We start from the raw sequence: 19,602 nt of genomic DNA on the forward strand, positions 1-19,602 counted from the left end.
TCTGTGTGATGAGTCTGTGAGGCTTTGTGTGATGAGTCTGTGGGTCTCTGTGTGATGAGTCTGTGGGTCTTTGTGTGATGAGTCTGTGGGTCTCTGTGTGATGAGTCTGTGGGTCTCTGTGTGGTGAGTCTGTGGGTCTCTGTGTGATGAGTCTATGGGTCTCTGTGTGGTGAGTCCATGGGTCTCTGTGTGATGAGTTTGTGGGTCTCTGTGTGATGAGTCTGTGGGTCTCTGTGTGATGAATCTGTGGGTCTCTGTGTGATGAGTCTGTGGGTCTCTGTGTGATGAGTCTGTGGGTCTCTGTGTGATGAGTCTGTGGGTCTCTGTGTGATGAGTCTATGGGTCTCTGTGTGATGAGTCTGTGGGTCTCTATGTGATGAGTCTGTGGGTCTCTGTGTGGTGAGTCTGTGGGTCTATGTGTGGTGAGTCTGTGGGTCTCTGTGTGATGAGTCTGTGGGTCTCTATGTGATGAGTCTGTGGGTCTCTGTGTGGTGAGTCTGTGGGTCTATGTGTGGTGAGTCTGTGGGTCTCTATGTGATGAGTCTGTGGGTCTCTGTGTGGTGAGTCTGTGGGTCTCTGTGTGATGAGTCTGTGGGTCTCTGTGTGGTGAGTCTGTGGGTCTCTGTGTGGTGAGTCTGTGGGTCTCTGTGTGGTGAGTCCGTGGGTCTCTGTGTGGTGAGTCTGTGGGTCTCTGTGTGATGAGTCTGTGGGTCTCTGTGTGGTGAGTCTGTGGGTCTCTGTGTGATGAGCCTATGGGTCTCTGTGTGATGAGTCTATGGGTCTCTGTGTGGTGAGTCCGTGGGTCTCTGTGTGGTGAGTCTGTGGGTCTCTGTGTGGTGAGTCTGTGGGTCTCTGTGTGATGAGTCTATGGGTCTCTGTGTGGTGAGTCTATGGGTCTCTGTGTGATGAGTTTGTGGGTCTCTGTGTGATGAGTCTGTGGGTCTCTGTGTGATGAGTCTGTGGGTCTCTGTGTGATGAGTCTGTGGGTCTCTGTGTGATGAGTCTGTGGGTCTCTATGTGATGAGTCTGTGGGTCTCTGTGTGGTGAGTCTGTGGGTCTCTGCGTGGTGAGTCTGTGGGTCTCTGTGTGATGAGTTTGTGGGTCTCTGTGTGATGAGTCTGTGGGTCTCTGTGTGATGAGTCTGTGGGTCTCTGTGTGATGAGTCTATGGGTCTTTGTGTGATGAGTCTGTGGGTCTCTGTGTGGTGAGTCTGTGGGTCTCTGTGTGATGAGTCTGTGGGTCTCTGTGTGATGAGTCTGTGGGTCTCTGTGTGGTGAGTCTGTGGGTCTCTGTGTGGTGAGTCTGTGGGTCTCTGTGTGATGAGTCTGTGGGTCTCTGCGTGGTGAGTCTATGGGTCTTTGTGTGATGAGTATGTGGGTCTCTGTGTGGTGAGTCTGTGGGTCTCTGTGTGGTAAGTCTGTGGGTCTTAGTGTGATGAGTCTGTGGGTCTCTGTGTGATGAGTCTGTGAGGCTTTGTGTGATGAGTCTGTGGGTCTCTGTGTGATGAGTCTGTGGGTCTTTGTGTGATGAGTCTGTGGGTCTCTGTGTGATGAGTCTGTGGGTCTCTGTGTGGTGAGTCTGTGGGTCTCTGTGTGATGAGTCTATGGGTCTCTGTGTGGTGAGTCTATGGGTCTCTGTGTGATGAGTTTGTGGGTCTCTGTGTGATGAGTCTGTGGGTCTCTGTGTGATGAGTCTGTGGGTCTCTGTGTGATGAGTCTGTGGGTCTCTGTGTGATGAGTCTGTGGGTCTCTGTGTGATGAGTCTGTGGGTCTCTGTGTGATGAGTCTATGGGTCTCTGTGTGATGAGTCTGTGGGTCTCTATGTGATGAGTCTGTGGGTCTCTGTGTGGTGAGTCTGTGGGTCTATGTGTGGTGAGTCTGTGGGTCTCTGTGTGATGAGTCTGTGGGTCTCTATGTGATGAGTCTGTGGGTCTCTGTGTGGTGAGTCTGTGGGTCTATGTGTGGTGAGTCTGTGGGTCTCTATGTGATGAGTCTGTGGGTCTCTGTGTGGTGAGTCTGTGGGTCTCTGTGTGATGAGTCTGTGGGTCTCTGTGTGGTGAGTCTGTGGGTCTCTGTGTGGTGAGTCTGTGGGTCTCTGTGTGGTGAGTCCGTGGGTCTCTGTGTGGTGAGTCTGTGAGTCTCTGTGTGGTGAGTCTGTGGGTCTCTGTGTGGTGAGTCTGTGGGTCTCTGTGTGATGAGTCTGTGAGTCTCTGTGTGGTGAGTCTGTGGGTCTCTGTGTGATGAGTCTGTGAGTCTCTGTGTGGTGAGTCTGTGGGTCTCTGTGTGATGAGTCTGTGGGTCTCTGTGTGGTGAGTCTGTGGGTCTCTGTGTGATGAGTCTGTGGGTCTCTGTGTGATGAGTCTGTGGGTCTCTGTGTGGTGAGTCTGTGGGTCTCTGTGTGATGAGCCTATGGGTCTCTGTGTGATGAGTCTATGGGTCTCTGTGTGGTGAGTCCGTGGGTCTCTGTGTGGTGAGTCTGTGGGTCTCTGTGTGGTGAGTCTGTGGGTCTCTGTGTGGTGAGTCTGTGGGTCTCTGTGTGGTGAGTCTGTGGGTCTCTGTGTGATGAGTCTGTGGGTCTCTGTGTGATGGGTCTAAGGGTCTCTGTGTGATGAGTCTGTGGGTCTCTGTGTGATGGGTCTAAGGGTCTCTGTGTGGTGAGTCTATGGGTCTCTGTGTGATGGGTCTAAGGGTCTCTGTGTGGTGAGTCTGTGGGTCTCTGTGTGATGGGTCTAAGGGTCTCTGTGTGATGAGTCTGTGGGTCTCTGTGTGATGAGTCTGTGGGTCTCTGTGTGGTGAGTCTATGGGTCTCTGTGTGATGAGTCTGTGGGTCTCTGTGTGATGAGTCTGTGGGTCTCTGTGTGATGAGTCTGTGGGTCTCTGTGTGGTGAGTCTATGGGTCTCTGTGTGGTGAGTCTGTGGGTCTCTGTGTGATGAGTCTATGGGTCTCTGTGTGATGAGTCTATGGGTCTCTGTGTGGTGAGTCTATGGGTCTCTGTGTGGTGAGTCCGTGGGTCTCTGTGTGGTGAGTCTGTGGGTCTCTGTGTGATGAGTCTGTGGGTCTCTGTGTGGTGAGTCTGTAGGTCTCTGTGTGATGATGAGTCTATGGGTCTCTGTGTGAGTCAATCTATGAGTCTCTGTGATGAGTCTGTGGGTCTCTGTGTGATGAGTCTGTGGGTCTCTGTGTGATGAGTCTGTGGGTCTCTGTGTGATGAGTCTATTCTATTATTCTGTATTTATTCTATCGCTACCCCACGTGACTTTGCCGAAGGTACCAAAGAGTTTGGATCTCCTGCAGTCGCGAAACATTCAAATGGAGATTGAACTCATTTCTTCGGAACGGCTTTTTGCGATTCGTTCGTTTTCTCTGCTTTCCTCTCTCCCCCCCTCGCCCCTCCGATTAGCGCGGCTGTCTACGTACATCCTCCACCTACTCCACCTCCTCCACCTCCTCCACCTCCTCCTCCACCTCCTCCACCCTCTCCGATTGCTTGTAACACTGATTGTCGCAAATCATCATCATCATCATCCTCCTCCGCTCCACCACAACCTCCTCCTCGTCGTCGTATCACAACATTCCGGTCGTATCCACTGAAGCACCCAGCCTCCGGCAAACGGCACCACCACCACCACCGCCAACAACGTAATTTCCACCACCACCACCACCACCACCACCGCCACCATCACCACCACCGCCAATAACGTAATTTCCACCACCACCACCGCCACCACCACCACCACGTCCACCAACGTTATTTCCAACACCAGCACCACCACCACCGCCACCACCACCACCACCGCCACCGCCGCCAAGGTTATCGACGTCGCCACGGAGGTAGTAGAAGCCGCCGCCGCCGCCGCCGACGCCGCCGGTGATCCTCGCCACCCTCCTGGGGGCGCAGGCGTAGGCCGATCCGGCCAGCGACACTCTGCGCAGCTCCGGCAGCAGCCGCGTCAGCCCCGCCGGCAGCGGGCCCGGCAACGCCGGCGTCGCGGCCAAAGCCCCGGAGAGCCGGAGCTCGTGGAGGGAGGAGAGCGGGGCCAGCGTGTCGGCCCACGAGGTCGCGCCGGGGAAACGGTTCCCGCTGAGGTCCAGCAGCTGTGAAGAGGGGGGGGGGGGTGGGTGGGCACGCAAAGACAAACTCGGGTGTAGCAAAGTTCCGTTAACATTTTAAAAACTAAATATTTATTTTTATTTTGAGTAGCGGGGAACCGGTGCATTGAGCGTCGTCAGCGTCATCGTCGTCGTCGTGGTCATCACCACCACCATCACCACTACCACCATCACCACCATCACCGCCACCACCACCACCATCACCACCACCATCACCACCAACATCACCACCACCATCACCACCATCACCGCCACCACCACCACCATCACCACCACCACCACCACCATCACCACCACCATCACCACCACCATCACCACCATCACCGCCACCACCACCACCATCACCACCACCACCACCACCATCACCACCACCATCACCACCATCACCACCACCATCCCCACCACCATCACCACCATCACCGCCACCACCACCACCATCACCACCACCACCATCACCACCACCATCACCACCACCATCACCACCATCACCGCCACCACCACCACCATCACCACCACCACCACCACCATCACCACCACCATCACCACCATCACCACCATCACCGCCACCACCACCACCATCACCACCACCACCACCATCACCACCACCATCACCACCATCACCACCACTATCACCACCACCATCACCACCATCACCGCCACCGCCACCACCACCACCATCCCCACCACCATCACCACCATCACCGCCACCACCACCACCATCACCACCACCACCATCACCACCACCATCACCACCACCACCACCACCATCACCACCACCATCACCACCACCATCACCACCATCACCGCCACCACCACCACCATCACCACCACCACCACCACCATCACCACCACCATCACCACCATCACCACCACCATCCCCACCACCATCACCACCATCACCGCCACCACCACCACCATCACCACCACCACCATCACCACCACCATCACCACCACCATCACCACCATCACCGCCACCACCACCACCATCACCACCACCACCACCACCATCACCACCACCATCACCACCATCACCACCATCACCGCCACCACCACCACCATCACCACCACCACCACCATCACCACCACCATCACCACCATCACCACCACTATCACCACCACCATCACCACCATCACCGCCACCGCCACCACCACCACCATCACCGCCACCATCACCACCATCACCGCCACCGCCACCACCACCACCATCACCACCACCATCACCGCCACCGCCACCACCACCATTACCGCCATCACCATCACCACCATCACCATCACCACCATCACCGACACCACCACCACTACCACCACCGCCACCACCACACCACTCCCACCACCACCACCACCATCACCACATCCACCACCACCACTACCACCACCATCACCGCCACCACCACCACCATCACCACCACCACCATCACCACCACCATCACCACCACCATCACCACCATCACCGCCACCACCACCACCATCACCACCACCACCACCACCATCACCACCACCATCACCACCATCACCACCATCACCGCCACCACCACCACCATCACCACCACCACCACCATCACCACCACCATCACCACCATCACCACCACTATCACCACCACCATCACCACCATCACCGCCACCGCCACCACCACCACCATCACCGCCACCATCACCACCATCACCGCCACCGCCACCACCACCACCATCACCACCACCATCACCGCCACCGCCACCACCACCATTACCGCCATCACCATCACCACCATCACCATCACCACCATCACCGACACCACCACCACTACCACCACCGCCACCACCACACCACTCCCACCACCACCACCACCATCACCACATCCACCACCACCACTACCACCACCATCACCACCACCACCACCATCACCACCGCCACCACTACCACCACTACCACCACCACCACACCACCACCACCACCTCACCTGCAGGTGACCGAGCCCTTGAAAAGCGAGCGGCGACAGCACCAGAAGCGCCGGCCCGCCACCACCACCACCACCACCACCACCGCCACCACCGTCACCACCACCGCCCCGCATGTGATCGAGCCACAGGTGCGTGAGCTCCGCCATCCCCGCGAACGCCGCCGCCGGCACCGCCGCTATGGGGTTGCGCGCCAGCCCCAGCCGCCGAAGGGGCAGCCCCCGCAAGGCCCGAGAGGGCACCGCACGCAACTCGTTCCGCGACAGATCCAGCGCCCGCAGGTTCAGCCCCTCCACCCCCTCCACCCCCTCCACCCCCTCCACCTCCTCCGCCTCCACCACCTCGTGGACGAGATTGCGCGAAGCGTCGATCGACAGCGCCGGGCCCCCCCGCCCGAAGGCTCCGAGCCGCAGAATCCGCAGCGAGTTCCTGGACACGTCAGCGGCGCTGAGCGGAGGTCCGGCCAGGGCCCCGGGGGCCAGCTCCTCCAGCGCGTTGCCGCTGAGGTTCAGCGCGTCCAGGTAGCGGAGGCGGGACAGGTCGCCGGCGCGAACCTCCGCCAGCCGGTTGCCGCTCAGGTCGAGCGAGGCGAGCGTCGTGTAGCCGGGCCCGCCCAGGATGGGCCCCGGGGCGGCCAGGGAGCGGAGGCCGCTGCGTGACAGGTCAAGCCACGTGGCGTCCAGGGGCAGAGCCGCGGGGGGAGCCGGCGGGGCGGAGAGGCCCGAGCAGTCGACCCGCGTCAGGCGGAAGCTGTCGAAGAGGCCGAAGGTTTGCACGTCGCAGCGGCACGAGGGCGGGCAGGAGGACGATGCGGGCGACGATCCTGACGATGGTGAAGATGACGACGAGGAGATTGCGACGATGGCCAAGGCAGCCACGAGCAGTAGCGCCATGCCCATCGGCGGGGTCGCGAGGTCGCGGGGTCGCGTGATCGGTCGCGAGGGTCGGCAGGGTCAACTGCTAGGGTGGAGGATGGGCAGGGGGGTGGTGGGAGACGCGGCCGTGCGGACGACTGAAGGTGACCACCGCCGGCGGTGTCCACCCCTCGCTCCGCCCGGCGTCGTTCGCCGCGCGGAAGCTGCGGCGATGGGAGGAGGGCAAACGGAGGATGGGGAGGTTGGTCTCAGCCCGGTGACCGGCGACTCACGCGGAGACGCGTAGACTCACACGGAGACTCACACAGAGACTCACACGGAGACTCGTAGACTCGTAGACTCACACAGAGACTCACACGGAGATCCAGAGACTCACACAGAGACCCGTAGACTCACGCGGAGACTCACACGGAGACTCGTAGACTCACACAGAGACTCACACAGAGACCCGTAGACTCACACAGAGACTCACACATAGACCCGTAGACTCACACAGAGACTCACACAGAGTCCCATAGACTCACACAGAGACTCACACAGAGTCCCATAGACTCACACAGAGACTCACACAGAGTCCCATAGACTCACACAGAGACTCACACAGAGACCCATAGACTCACACAGAGACTCACACAGAGACCCGTAGACTCACACAGAGACTCACACATAGACCCGTAGACTCACGCAGAGACTCACACAGAGACCCGTAGACTCACACAGAGACTCACACATAGACCCGTAGACTCACACAGAGACTCACACAGAGTCCCATAGACTCACACAGAGACTCACACAGAGTCCCATAGACTCACACAGAGACTCACACAGAGTCCCATAGACTCACACAGAGACTCACACAGAGACCCATAGACTCACACAGAGACTCACACAGAGACCCGTAGACTCACACAGAGACTCACACATAGACCCGTAGACTCACGCAGAGACTCACACAGAGACCCGTAGACTCACACAGAGACTCACACAGAGTCCCATAGACTCACACAGAGACTCACACAGAGACCCGTAGACTCACACAGAGACTCACACAGAGTCCCATAGACTCACACGGAGACTCACACAGAGACTCACACGTAGACTCACACAGAGACCCGTAGACTCACACAGAGACCCAGAGAGTCATTAAGAGACTCACACATAGACCCGTAGACTCACACAGAGACTCACACAGAGTCCCATAGACTCACACAGAGACTCACACAGAGACCCGTAGACTCACACAGAGACTCACACAGAGTCCCATAGACTCACACAGAGACTCACACAGAGACCCGTAGACTCACACAGAGACTCACACAGAGTCCCATAGACTCACACAGAGACTCACACAGAGACCCGTAGACTCACACGGAGACTCACACAGAGACCCGTAAACTCACACAGAGACTCACACAGAGACCCGTAAACTCACACAGAGACTCACACAGAGACCCGTAGACTCACACAGAGACTCACACAGAGTCCCGTAGACTCACACAGAGACTCACACAGAGACCCGTAGACTCACACAGAGACTCACACATAGACCCGTAGACTCACACAGAGACTCACACATAGACCCGTAGACTCACACAGAGACTCACACATAGACCCGTAGACTCACACAGAGACTCACACATAGACCCGTAGACTCACACAGAGACTCACACAGAGACCCATAGACTCACACAGAGACTCACACAGAGACTCGTAGACTCACACAGAGACTCACACAGAGTCCCATAGACTCACACAGAGACTCACACAGAGACCCGTAGACTCACACAGAGACCCAGAGAGTCATTAAGAGACCTACAGACTCACGGACAAAGATAGACAAAGATCCCCCGTATAGCCTTAACAGACTGTAGGGGCAAGTGCTGTTAGCGAGCACCTATGAAGGCTGGAACAGCACACGAGGGGGTGGGTGGCCAGCACCACACCCGACCGCCTTTGTCTCCCCAGTGGCGATGTTTACACACCACACCAGGTACTCATTTGAGGCTGAGTCGACCTAGGGGAGGCCCAGGACCGGTTCAGATAATCGTCACTGGTGTTGGCGGTGAGCGGGAATCGAACCCGGGTCGCCAGGTTCATAGCGCAGTGTAGCGCTAACCACTACACCCACCGCTCCCCACTCAGACTCACAGACACTCGCACAGACACACACACAGACAGACACACACACAGACACACACACACTCAAACAAACACAGACACACACACAGACACACACAGACAGACACACAGACACCCGCACAGACAGACACACAGACACCCGCACAGACAGACACACAGACACACACACACACACAGACACACAGACACACACACACACACAGACACACACACACAGTGACACACACACACAGACACACACACAGTAACACACACACACAGTGACACACACACACAGACACACACACAGACACACACACAGACACACACACAGACACACACACAGATACACACAGATACACACACAGACACACACACACAGACACACACACACAGACAGACACACACAGACACACACACACAGACACACACACAGACAGACACACACAGACACACACACACAGACACACACACAGACAGACACACAGACTCACATACAGACACACACACAGACAGACACACACACACTCAAACAAACACAGACACACACACAGACACACACACACAGACAGACACACAGACAGACACACAGACACACAGACACACAAACAAACACAGACACACACACAGACACACACACACAGACAGACACACAGACACCCGCACAGACACACACGAAGGGTTTGTTTTGTTCACGACAGCTGTTAGGCACAGACCTGCCGTGCTCTGCAAACACGCTCTCCCAGCATGTCTGTCTGGCTGTCCGAGTGAGTCTCTGTCCCCGTGTTCGTCTGACCGACTCTGTCTCTCACTCGCTCTGCCACTGTCCGACTCTCTGTCTGTCGGACAGAAGTCGTCTGACCCTCTAGTCCAGTCTGTAAATCTGTCCATCAATCTGTCTGTCTGTCTGTCTGACTGTCTGTCTGTCTGACTCTGTCAGTATCTCTCTGTCTGTCAGACAGAAGCCATCTGACCCTCTCGTCCAGTCAGTAAATCTGTCCATCAATCTGTCCATCAATCTGTCCATCAATCTGTCTGTCTGTCTGACTGTCTGTCTGACTGTCTGTCTGTCTGTCTGACTCTGTCAGTATCTCTCTGTCTGTCAGACAGAAGCCATCTGACCCTCTAGTCCAGTCTGTAAATCTGTCTCTCAATCTGTCTATCAATCTGTCTGTCTGACTCCGTCAGTATCTCTTCGTCTGTCGGACAGAAGCCATCGAACCCTCTGGTCCAGTCTGTAAATCTGTCTATCAATCTGTCTGTCTGACTGTCTGTCTGACTGACTCCGTCAGTATCTCTCTGTCTGTCGGACCCTCACCGTCTGACCCGCTAGTCAGTCTGTAAATCTGTCCATCAATCTGTCCGTCTGTCCGACTCCGGCAGTATCTCTCTGTCGGACGATATAAATAACCGGACAATTCCCTCCACACACATAAAATATAAAAAATAATCATCTTAGTTTTTTTTCCCACATCCCATTAGCCGCACACGGAATTCCTTTTGGGAGTCGTTAGCCGTTTCGGGCAGCATTGGTTCAACACGTGGGAAAAAAAAACAAAACTCTACGATGGTTTCAACATTCCAGCGTCTCATCAGCGGCAGAGTCAAGCTCGGCTCGAATCAACGCTGCCGAGTTGCCCAGAAGTTTACAGGCAAGAGCCGGTTTTGACATGCGATGTCTCATCAGCAAGGCGTGCCAGGCTCGGCTTGAACCAGAGCTCGCAACCGGGTACCCGATACCCTACCCAATACCCGGCTACCCGTACCCGGGCGGGTACGGGTACCCGTTTGCGACCCTGGTGCAGCCGGGTACGGGTACGGGTAAGGAATCAAAACCCGTTTGCGACCTCTGGCTTGAACCAACGCTGTTGAAACTGCCCCGGATGTTGAGATTGAAGGACCGGTTTTGACATGGGATGCCTCATCAGCAGTGCCAGGCTCGGCTTGAACCAACGCTGTTGAAACTGCCCCAGATGGTTTATATTGAGGGACCGGTTTTGACATGCGGTGTTTCATCAGCAGGGAGAATCAGGCTCGGCTTGAACCAACGCTGTTGAAACTGCCCCCGATGTTGATATTGAAGGACCGGCTTTGACATTAAGTGTCTCATCAGCAGTGCAAGGCTCGGCTTGAACCAACGCTGTTGAACTGCCCCAGATGTTGAGATTGAAGGACCGGTTTTGACATGCGGTGTTTCATCAGCAGGGCAAGGCTCGGCTTGAACCAACGCTGTTGAAACTGCCCCAGATGTTTATATTGAAAGAGCGGTTTTGACATTAAGTGTCTCATCAGCAGTGCCAGGCTCAGCTTGAACCAACGCTGTTGAAACTGCCCCAGATGTTTATATTGAAAGAGCGGTTTTGACATTAAGTGTTTCATCCGCAGTGCCAGGCTCAGCTTGAACCAACGCTGTTGAAACTGCCCCAGATGTTGAGATTGAAGGAGCGGTTTTGACATTAAGTGTCTCATCAGCAGTGCCAGGCTCAGCTTGAACCAACGCTGTTGAAACTGCCCCAGATGTTTATATTGAAAGAGCGGTTTTGACATTAAGTGTCTCATCAGCAGTGCCAGGCTCAGCTTGAACCAACGCTGTTGAAACTGCCCCAGATGTTGAGATTGAAGGAGCGGTTTTGACATTAAGTGTCTCATCAGCAGTGCCAGGCTCGGCTTGAACCAACGCTGTTGAACTGCCCCAGATGTTGAGATTGAAGGACCGGTTTTGACATGCGGTGTTTCATCAGCAGGGCAAGGCTCGGCTTGAACCAACGCTGTTGAAACTGCCCCAGATGTTTATATTGAAGGACCGGTTTTGACATTAAGTGTCTTATCAGCAGTGCAAGGCTCAGCTTGAACCAACGCTGTTGAAACTGCCCCAGATGTTGAGATTGAAGGACCGGTTTTGACATTAAGTGTCTCATCAGCAGTGCAAGGCTCGGCTTGAAGCAACGCTGTTGAAACTGCCCCCGATGTTGAGATTGAAGGACCGGTTTTGACATGGGGTGTCTCATCAGCAGGGCGTGCCAGGCTCGGCTTGAACCAACGCTGTTGAAACTGCCCAGATGGTTTATATTGAAGGACCGGTTTTGACATGGGATGCCTCATCAGCAGTGCCAGGCTCGGCTTGAACCAACGCTGTTGAAACTGCCCCAGATGTTTATATTAAAGGACCGGTTTTGACATTAAGTGTCTCATCAGCAGTGCCAGGCTCGGCTTGAAGCAACGCTGTTGAAACTGCCCCAGATGTTTATATTAAAGGTCCGGTTTTGACATTAAGTGTCTCATCATCAGCAGTGCCAGGCTCGGCTTGAAGCAACGCTGTTGAAACTGCCCCAGATGTTTATATTAAAGGACCGGTTTTGACATTAAGTGTCTCATCAGCAGTGCCAGGCTCGGCTTGAAGCAACGCTGTTGAAACTGCCCCAGATGTTTATATTAAAGGTCCGGTTTTGACATTAAGTGTCTCATCATCAGCAGTGCCAGGCTCGGCTTGAAGCAACGCTGTTGAAACTGCCCCCAGTGTTTATTGGTAGCAGCTGTTTTCCAAGCACACGTGGCCACAGGCAGTGAAGCCAACACTGGCCGATTTGGCTCCAGTCAATCAGACATCCCTTGGGTGTGGTGGTGGTAGTGGTGGTTGGTGCGTGGTGGTGATGGTGGTGGTGTGTGGTGGTTGTGTGGTGATGGTGGTGGTGGTGGTGGTTGATGTGTGGTGGTGGTTGATGTTGTGTGGTGGTGGTTGTGGTGGTGGTTGATGCGTGGTGGTGGTTGTGGTTGATGTGTGGTGGTGGTGGTTGTGTGGTGATGGTGGTGGTTGATGCGTGGTGGTTGATGTTGTGTGGTGGTGGTGGTGGTTGATGTGTGGTGGTGGTGGTGATGTGTAGGTGGTGGTGATGTGGTGGTGGTGGTGGTGGTGAAGATGACGGCCGCTGATGAGACTCCGACAGTGGAAACTTGTCCACTGTCCGATGTTTGCGCCACGGTCGAGACTCAGAACTCAGAACTCACCAGACTCTAACCACCACCTTGGACTATTCACTATTGGATCAACGCCATCATCATCATCACCACCATCCAGGGTCTATCGACTTCTGGATGAAATTCCTTCACACCAGCCATCACCACGTCTCTCACGACACAATGTTTCGCTCCGGATGATCGTTGCAAAGTATGATCTGCGTTTTTGATTTGGTGCGCTGATCTTTAAAGTTGCATTGAAAAATGTTGACACTCCTACTGATGATGACGCTCCTGCTGTTGTGGAGTGACTCGTGCAGCCAGCTATGGCTGCATGAGTTTGGTAGTACATCTTCTTAGGTTTTTTCGGTAAAGTCACGTAGAAAGTAAAATAAAATAAAAACAAAAATCACGACGTTTCGGAGGCAACACAAGTCTCCGTCATCAGGTGGGACCGTCACAGCCAGATTAGCTGATACAGCTAATCTGATACAGCTAATCTGGCTGATACAGCTAATCTGGCTGTGACGGTCCCACCTGATGACGGAGACTTGTGTTGCCTCCGAAACGTCGTGATTTTTGTTTTTATTTTATTTTACTTTCTACGTGACTTTACCGAAAAAACCTAAGAAGATGATTCCTTGCAGTCACGAAAGCTTCAAATCTAGAATTGGTGGTACATGTTGTTGACGTCGTTTATTGTGAAAATTCGGTCACAGTTCTTATGACCTGCACTGTTTCATTGCTTTTATGGCTTCATTTTGGTGATTTTCGAAAAGTGTTTCGGTTTGGCCATGTTTGTGTTGTTGTAGTACAGAGTTAGACTGGTGGCCTAAATCTAAGTTGTCTTGTGGTTGTTGTTGTTGTTGTTTGACTTGCATCCCACTGGGATTTTTGCACACAGCGTTGGTGTACGGTGATTTTTCTGCAATATTTTGCTGTCTTTTCTTGGATTTTCTGTTTGCGCATAGTCACTTTAAGATGTCTTTTTGTTCATGTTTTGTTTTTAAATCGTTTATATTAAGTTCACTTGCTTGCTTGCTTGCGCGCTTACGACCGTGCAAATCTTTCGGTCGTTTTTTAACCCACTTCCCGTGATCCAATCGAGCTGACATTTTGCACACAGACTCGTTGTGCGTGACAATTAATTTTCGTGAATTTTTTTTTCCATAACTTTACACTTATTAGGAAAAAAAAAATTCATATTTAATTACCAATTGCCCAATGGTGCAATGCAATCATCTGACCCATAGGTGGCAGCCATCTCAAGCCAGAGGACGAGAGGACTCTAGCCGCCACGCATATAAAAGGATTTAGAGTGAAAAACTTTGTTTTTTACGGGTTCATTTTTCATCTGTCCGTTTCAGAGTGACCGAATACGCGCTCGTCACTGAATTGAAATGCAATTTCAAACAAACAACGATGCTCGACTGAGAGAAAGACATGCGAGGCGATGAACATGTAATAAAGTGACCGCTCGGGCAGCCACTGATGTGTAATGCGGCGGTAATTCACGGTGACCCTGCACTCCTCACAACACGGTCTGTGTTTTGGTGAGTGCATTGGTAAAATATGTTCGGAGTGACTCAAGCAGATCTCGGTCTTTTTTAAAAATCCTTTATATTAAGTTCACTTGCTTGCTTGCTTGCGCGCTTACGACCGTGCAAATCTTTCGGTCGTTTTTTTAACCCACTTTCCGTGATCCAATCGAGCTGACATTTTGCACACAGACTCGTTGTGCGTGACAATTTATTTTCGTGAAAAAAATTTTTTCCAAAATTTTCCACTTTTTAGGAAAACAAAAAATTTCATATTTCATTTAAAATACCAATGTGATAAAAATGAAACTCTTACTCAAGAAAAACAGAAATGAATAATAAAATAAAACCGATGCCACGCATATAAAGGATTTATAGTGGAAAACTTTGTTTTTACGGGTTAATTTTTTTAGTTTGTTGCGGTTGCACCCGATTCAAGAGCCGAATGGCTCACAGGGCTACACCTGATCAATGAACTTGAACTTGTTGTAGTACAGAGTTAGACTGGTGGCCTTAATCTAAGTTGTCTTGTGGTTGTTGTTGTTGTTTGACTTGCATCCCAGTGGGATTTTTGCACACAGCGTTGGTGTACGGTGCTTTTTCTGCAATATTTTGCTGTCTTTTCTTGGATTTTCTGTTTGCACTCAGTCACATATAGTCACTTTAAGATGTTTTTTGTTCATGTTTTTGTTGTTTTGTTTGTTGCGGTTGCACTCGATTCAAAAGCCGAATGGCTCTCAGGGCTAAACCTAATAAATGAAACTTGAAACGACCCTGCCGTACGACCAAACAATCCACCCCCAGCCGCCGCTACGATCCCCCTTCATAACGGGGCAGAATGAGAGCAAATCCGAAGAGCTATGAAGCTCTTTCTCACAGATGGAGACACGCCCCCTCACCTCCCTTACCGCTCCGATAGCGTCAAGGAACAAGGGCCACATGGGACCGGTTTCTGCGATGACAATTTGTTCACAGACCCGGGGATGGGGGTCATCATTGGGTCTTTCCCACCTTTTCAAAGAACGTCTCCGGTGATGTTTGTTTTTTCGAACTCATTTTGGCCACTAGGGGTTAGGTCTGACTCCCCTCGTATGAGCAGTTCACGGTACTCACAAATTGTAAATGTCGTGGATTCACTCTTCAACACTACCGGTGGGCCAGAGGTCGCAAACGGGTTTTGATTCCTTACCCGTACCCGTACCCGGCCGCACCAGGGTCACAAACGGGTACCCGTACCCTACCCGATACCCGGCTACCCGTACCCGACCGGGTATCGTGTAGGGTACGAGTATCGGGTACCCGATTGCGACCTCTGGGATGAAGCCACGTTGCAGGCGCCGGTGGGTTGATTCTAGGAACCTTGAATTGTGAGAAGAGACAAGACGTTGGGAAATGAGTGACAAACGGTGACTCACCAGTGACTCACGGCCTACCCGTACCCGGCCGGGTACGGGTAGCCGTTCCCTACCCGTACCCGTACCCTACCCGATACCCGGCTACCCGTACCCGGCCGGGTACGGGTACCCGTTTGCAACCCTGGTGCGACCGGGTACGGGTAAGGAATCAAAACCCGTTTTTGCGACCTCTGCCGCTGGGTCTACCGGACATCTGTGAAAAAAGAGCTTTTCATCGAACCCACGACCTCCTGTATCTCAGGCGAGGTAGTCAACATCTCCTAGCCACCGTGATGATGATGAGAGAGAGACACGCAAACTCCAAATATACAGCAGCAGACATCGTCAGGGTCGGGATTGAACCCACGACCTTCTGTACACCAGGCGAGGTAGTCAACATCTCCTTGCCACCGTGATGATGATGAGAGAGAGAGACACAAACTCCAAATATAGAGCAGCAGGCATCGTCAGGGTCGGGATCGCACCAACGACCTCCTGCACACCAGGCGAGGTAGTCAACATCTCCTAGCCCACCCCTTCTCCCCACTCTGTACGCCGGGTGACCTCTCTCTCTCTGTACCGCACGCAGCGAAACGGAACGCGCTCCACCCCGTTTCGAGGAAAAAAAAAAGAATCGAAGAGGAGATGGGGAGGCCGTGTCACAGAGGTCGCAACCGGGTACCCGATACCCGTACCCTACCCGATACCTGGCTACCTGTACCCAGCCGGGTACGGGTACCCGTTTGCGACCCTGGTGCGGCCGGGTACGGGTACGGGTAGGCCGTGAGTCACTGGTGAGTCACCGTGATTGTCACTCATTTCCCAGCGTCTTGTCTCTTCTCACAATTCAAGTTCCTAGAATCAACCCACCCGCGCCTGCAACATGGCTTCATCCCAGAGGTCGCAACCGGGTACCCGATACCCGTACCCTACCCGATACCCGGCCGGGTACGGGTAGCCGGGTATCGGGTAGGGTACCCTGGTGCGGCCGGGTACGGGTAAGGAATCAAAATCCGTTTGCGACCTCTGCCGTGTCGGCATCGTGGGAGAAGAAGCGAGCGAGAAATTGGGACGATCTTGAATCGAAGTTTTGGTGACTGCAGGGAATCCATGGTCTTTGGTTCTTTCGGTAAAGTCACGTGGGTATGAACAAGTATAACCCGTAAAGACAAAGTTTTTCACTATAAATCCTTTATATGCGTGGCGGCTAGAGTCCTCTCGTCCTCTGGCTTGAGATGGCTGCCACCTATGGGTCAGATGATTGCATTGCACCATTAAGCAATTGGTAATTAAATATAATATTTTTGTCCTAAAAAGTGTAAAATTTTGGAAACAATTTTTTTCACGAAAAGTAATTGTCACGCACAACGAGTCTGTGTGCAAAATGTCAGCTCGATTGGATCACGGGAAGTGGGTTAAAAAACGACCGAAAGATTTGCACGGTCCTAAGCAAGCAAGCAAGCAAGTGAACTTAATATAAAGGATTTAAAAATAAATCAAACCACGACGTTTCGGGCGTAACACAAGCGTCCTTCTTCAGGTGGGGACAACTCAGCGAAAGCACAACCGCTTAATTCTAGATTTGAAGTTTTCGTGACTGCAATAATTCATATTCTTGGTTTTTTTCGGTAAAGTCACCACGTAGGTAAAAAAATGAAATTAATAAAAAATAAAACAATAAAAATCACGACGTTTCGGAGGCAACACAAGTCTCCGTCATCAGGTGGGACCGTCACAGCCAGATTTGCTGTATCATGTGAGGCAGGGATTCCAAGATGCAAGTTCTTAAATCCCTGCCTCACTTGATACAGAAAATCTGGCTGTGACGGTCCCACCTGATGACGGAGACTTGTGTTGCCTCCGAAACGTCGTGATTTTTTTTATTTTTAAATCCTTTATATTAAGTTCGCTTGCTTGCTTAGGACCGTGCAAATCTTTCGGTCGTTTTTTAACCCACTTCCCGTGATCCAATCGAGCTGACATTTTGCACACAGACTCGTTGTGCATGACAATTACTTTTCGTGAAAAAAATTGTTTCCAAAATTTTACACTTTTAGGACAAAAAAATTATATTTAATTACCAATTCCTTAATGGTGCAATGCAATCATCTGACCCATAGGTGGCAGCCATCTCAAGCCAGAGGACGAGATGACTCTAGCTGCCACGCATATAAAGGATTTATAGTGAAAAACTTAGTTTTTACGGGTTATACTTGTTATTAATTTTAATTTCATGTTTTAGCTACTAAGAGCATGAATCATTGCAGTCACGAAAACTTCACATCTAAATAATAGGGCCCCCACTTGAGCGATTGGTTTCTTGCTGTGATTGTCCCCACCTGATGATGATTGCTTGTGGGTTGCGCCCCGAAACGTCGAGCTTTAATTTATTTATTTTTCTACCTACGTGCACTGAAAGAACCAACGAATACGAGTTGGAACGATTTTGTCCTTTTTGCTCGGTCGGTGCCGTGAAACGCTGATGATGATGATGCTGCTGCTGATGATGGTGATGATGATGACGCTGATGGTGATGATGATGGTGATGATGATGACGCTGATGATGATGCTGATGATGCTGATGATGGTGATGCTGCTGATGATGGTGATGATGATGATGGTGATGATGATGCTGATGCTGCTGATGATGGTGATGATGATGATGCTGATGGTGATGCTGCTGATGATGGTGATGATGCTGATGGTGATGATGATGCTGATGATGATGATGGTGATGATGCTGTTGATGATGATGATGCTGCTGATGATGATGCTGCTGCTGCTGATGATGATGGTGATGATGCTGTTGATGATGATGCTGCTGCTGCTGCTGATGATGATGATGCTGATGATGATGATGCTGCTGATGATGCTGCTGCTGATGATGATGCTGCTGATGATGCTGCTGCTGATGCTGCTGCTGCTGATGATGCTGCTGATTATGATGAGCGCGCTTTGTGCCCGACTTGAATTACCGTGTCAGAATCTGGCTCGCAGTCGTCCCTTATCTCTCCTCGTCCACCTCGTCGTCGTCCTCCTCCTTCCCTTCCTCTTCGTTGTCCCCTAAGAGGGGGGCGCAGTAGCAGCAGTAGCAGCAGCAGTAGTAGCAGCAGCAGTAGTAGCAGCAGCAGCAGTAGTATTAGCAGCAGCAGTAGTAGTAGCAGCAGTAGCAGCAGTAGTAGCAGCAGCAGCAGTAGTAGCAGCAGCAGTAGCAGCAGCAGTAGTAGCAGCAGCAGTAGTAGCAGCAGCAGCAGTAGTAGCAGCAGCAGCAGTAGTAGCAGCAGTAGCAGCAGCAGTAGTAGCAGCAGCAGCAGTAGCCGCTCACTCAGCAAGGAGGAGGAGAGAGGACGAAGAGAGAAAAATCTTCAAGAAAAAGTTGAGAAAAGTGCAACTCCACACGTGGGGGAGGGGGGGGGGGGTGACCGGAAGTGGGGGGGGTGGGGGTCCTCTCCCCTCACCCCCCCCCCCCAAAGTGGTGGGGCCCCCACCGCAACCCCCCGAAAGGGGTGGGTCTATCGTGCGCCCCTCCCCCCCCAAAGGGGCGTGGTCTATCTCGCGCTCCCCCTAAGGGGCGTGGTCTATCTTTCCCCTCCCCCCTAAGGGGCTTGGTCTATCTCCCCCTCCCCCCTAAGGGGCGTGGTCTATCTCGCCCTCCCCCCAATGAGGCGTGGTCTATCT

The 19,602-nt window shown here is 52.7% G+C and overlaps 1 protein-coding gene across 1 annotated transcript in view; it reads right to left on the bottom strand.

The window, feature by feature from the left end:
* Nucleotides 1–19,198, bottom strand: part of LOC144740910 (tsukushi-like) — a 21,024-nt gene extending 1,826 nt beyond the window's left edge. Inside the window, exons 1-4 of the mRNA XM_078623614.1 lie at nt 18,900–19,198; nt 6,369–7,123; nt 6,048–6,335; nt 3,762–4,095 (exon numbers count right to left, since the gene is read on the bottom strand). Of these exons, the coding sequence (XP_078479740.1) occupies nt 3,762–4,095; nt 6,048–6,335; nt 6,369–6,944 (1,198 nt within the window). The 5' untranslated portion in view covers nt 6,945–7,123; nt 18,900–19,198. The remainder of the gene's footprint in view (nt 1–3,761; nt 4,096–6,047; nt 6,336–6,368; nt 7,124–18,899) is intronic.
* Nucleotides 19,199–19,602: the final 404 nt, after the last annotated feature.

This window comes from Lampetra planeri, unplaced genomic scaffold, assembly GCF_965212315.1.
Source record: "Lampetra planeri unplaced genomic scaffold, kcLamPlan1.2.h2 scaffold_347, whole genome shotgun sequence".
Classification (NCBI taxonomy): Eukaryota; Metazoa; Chordata; class Hyperoartia; order Petromyzontiformes; family Petromyzontidae; genus Lampetra; species Lampetra planeri.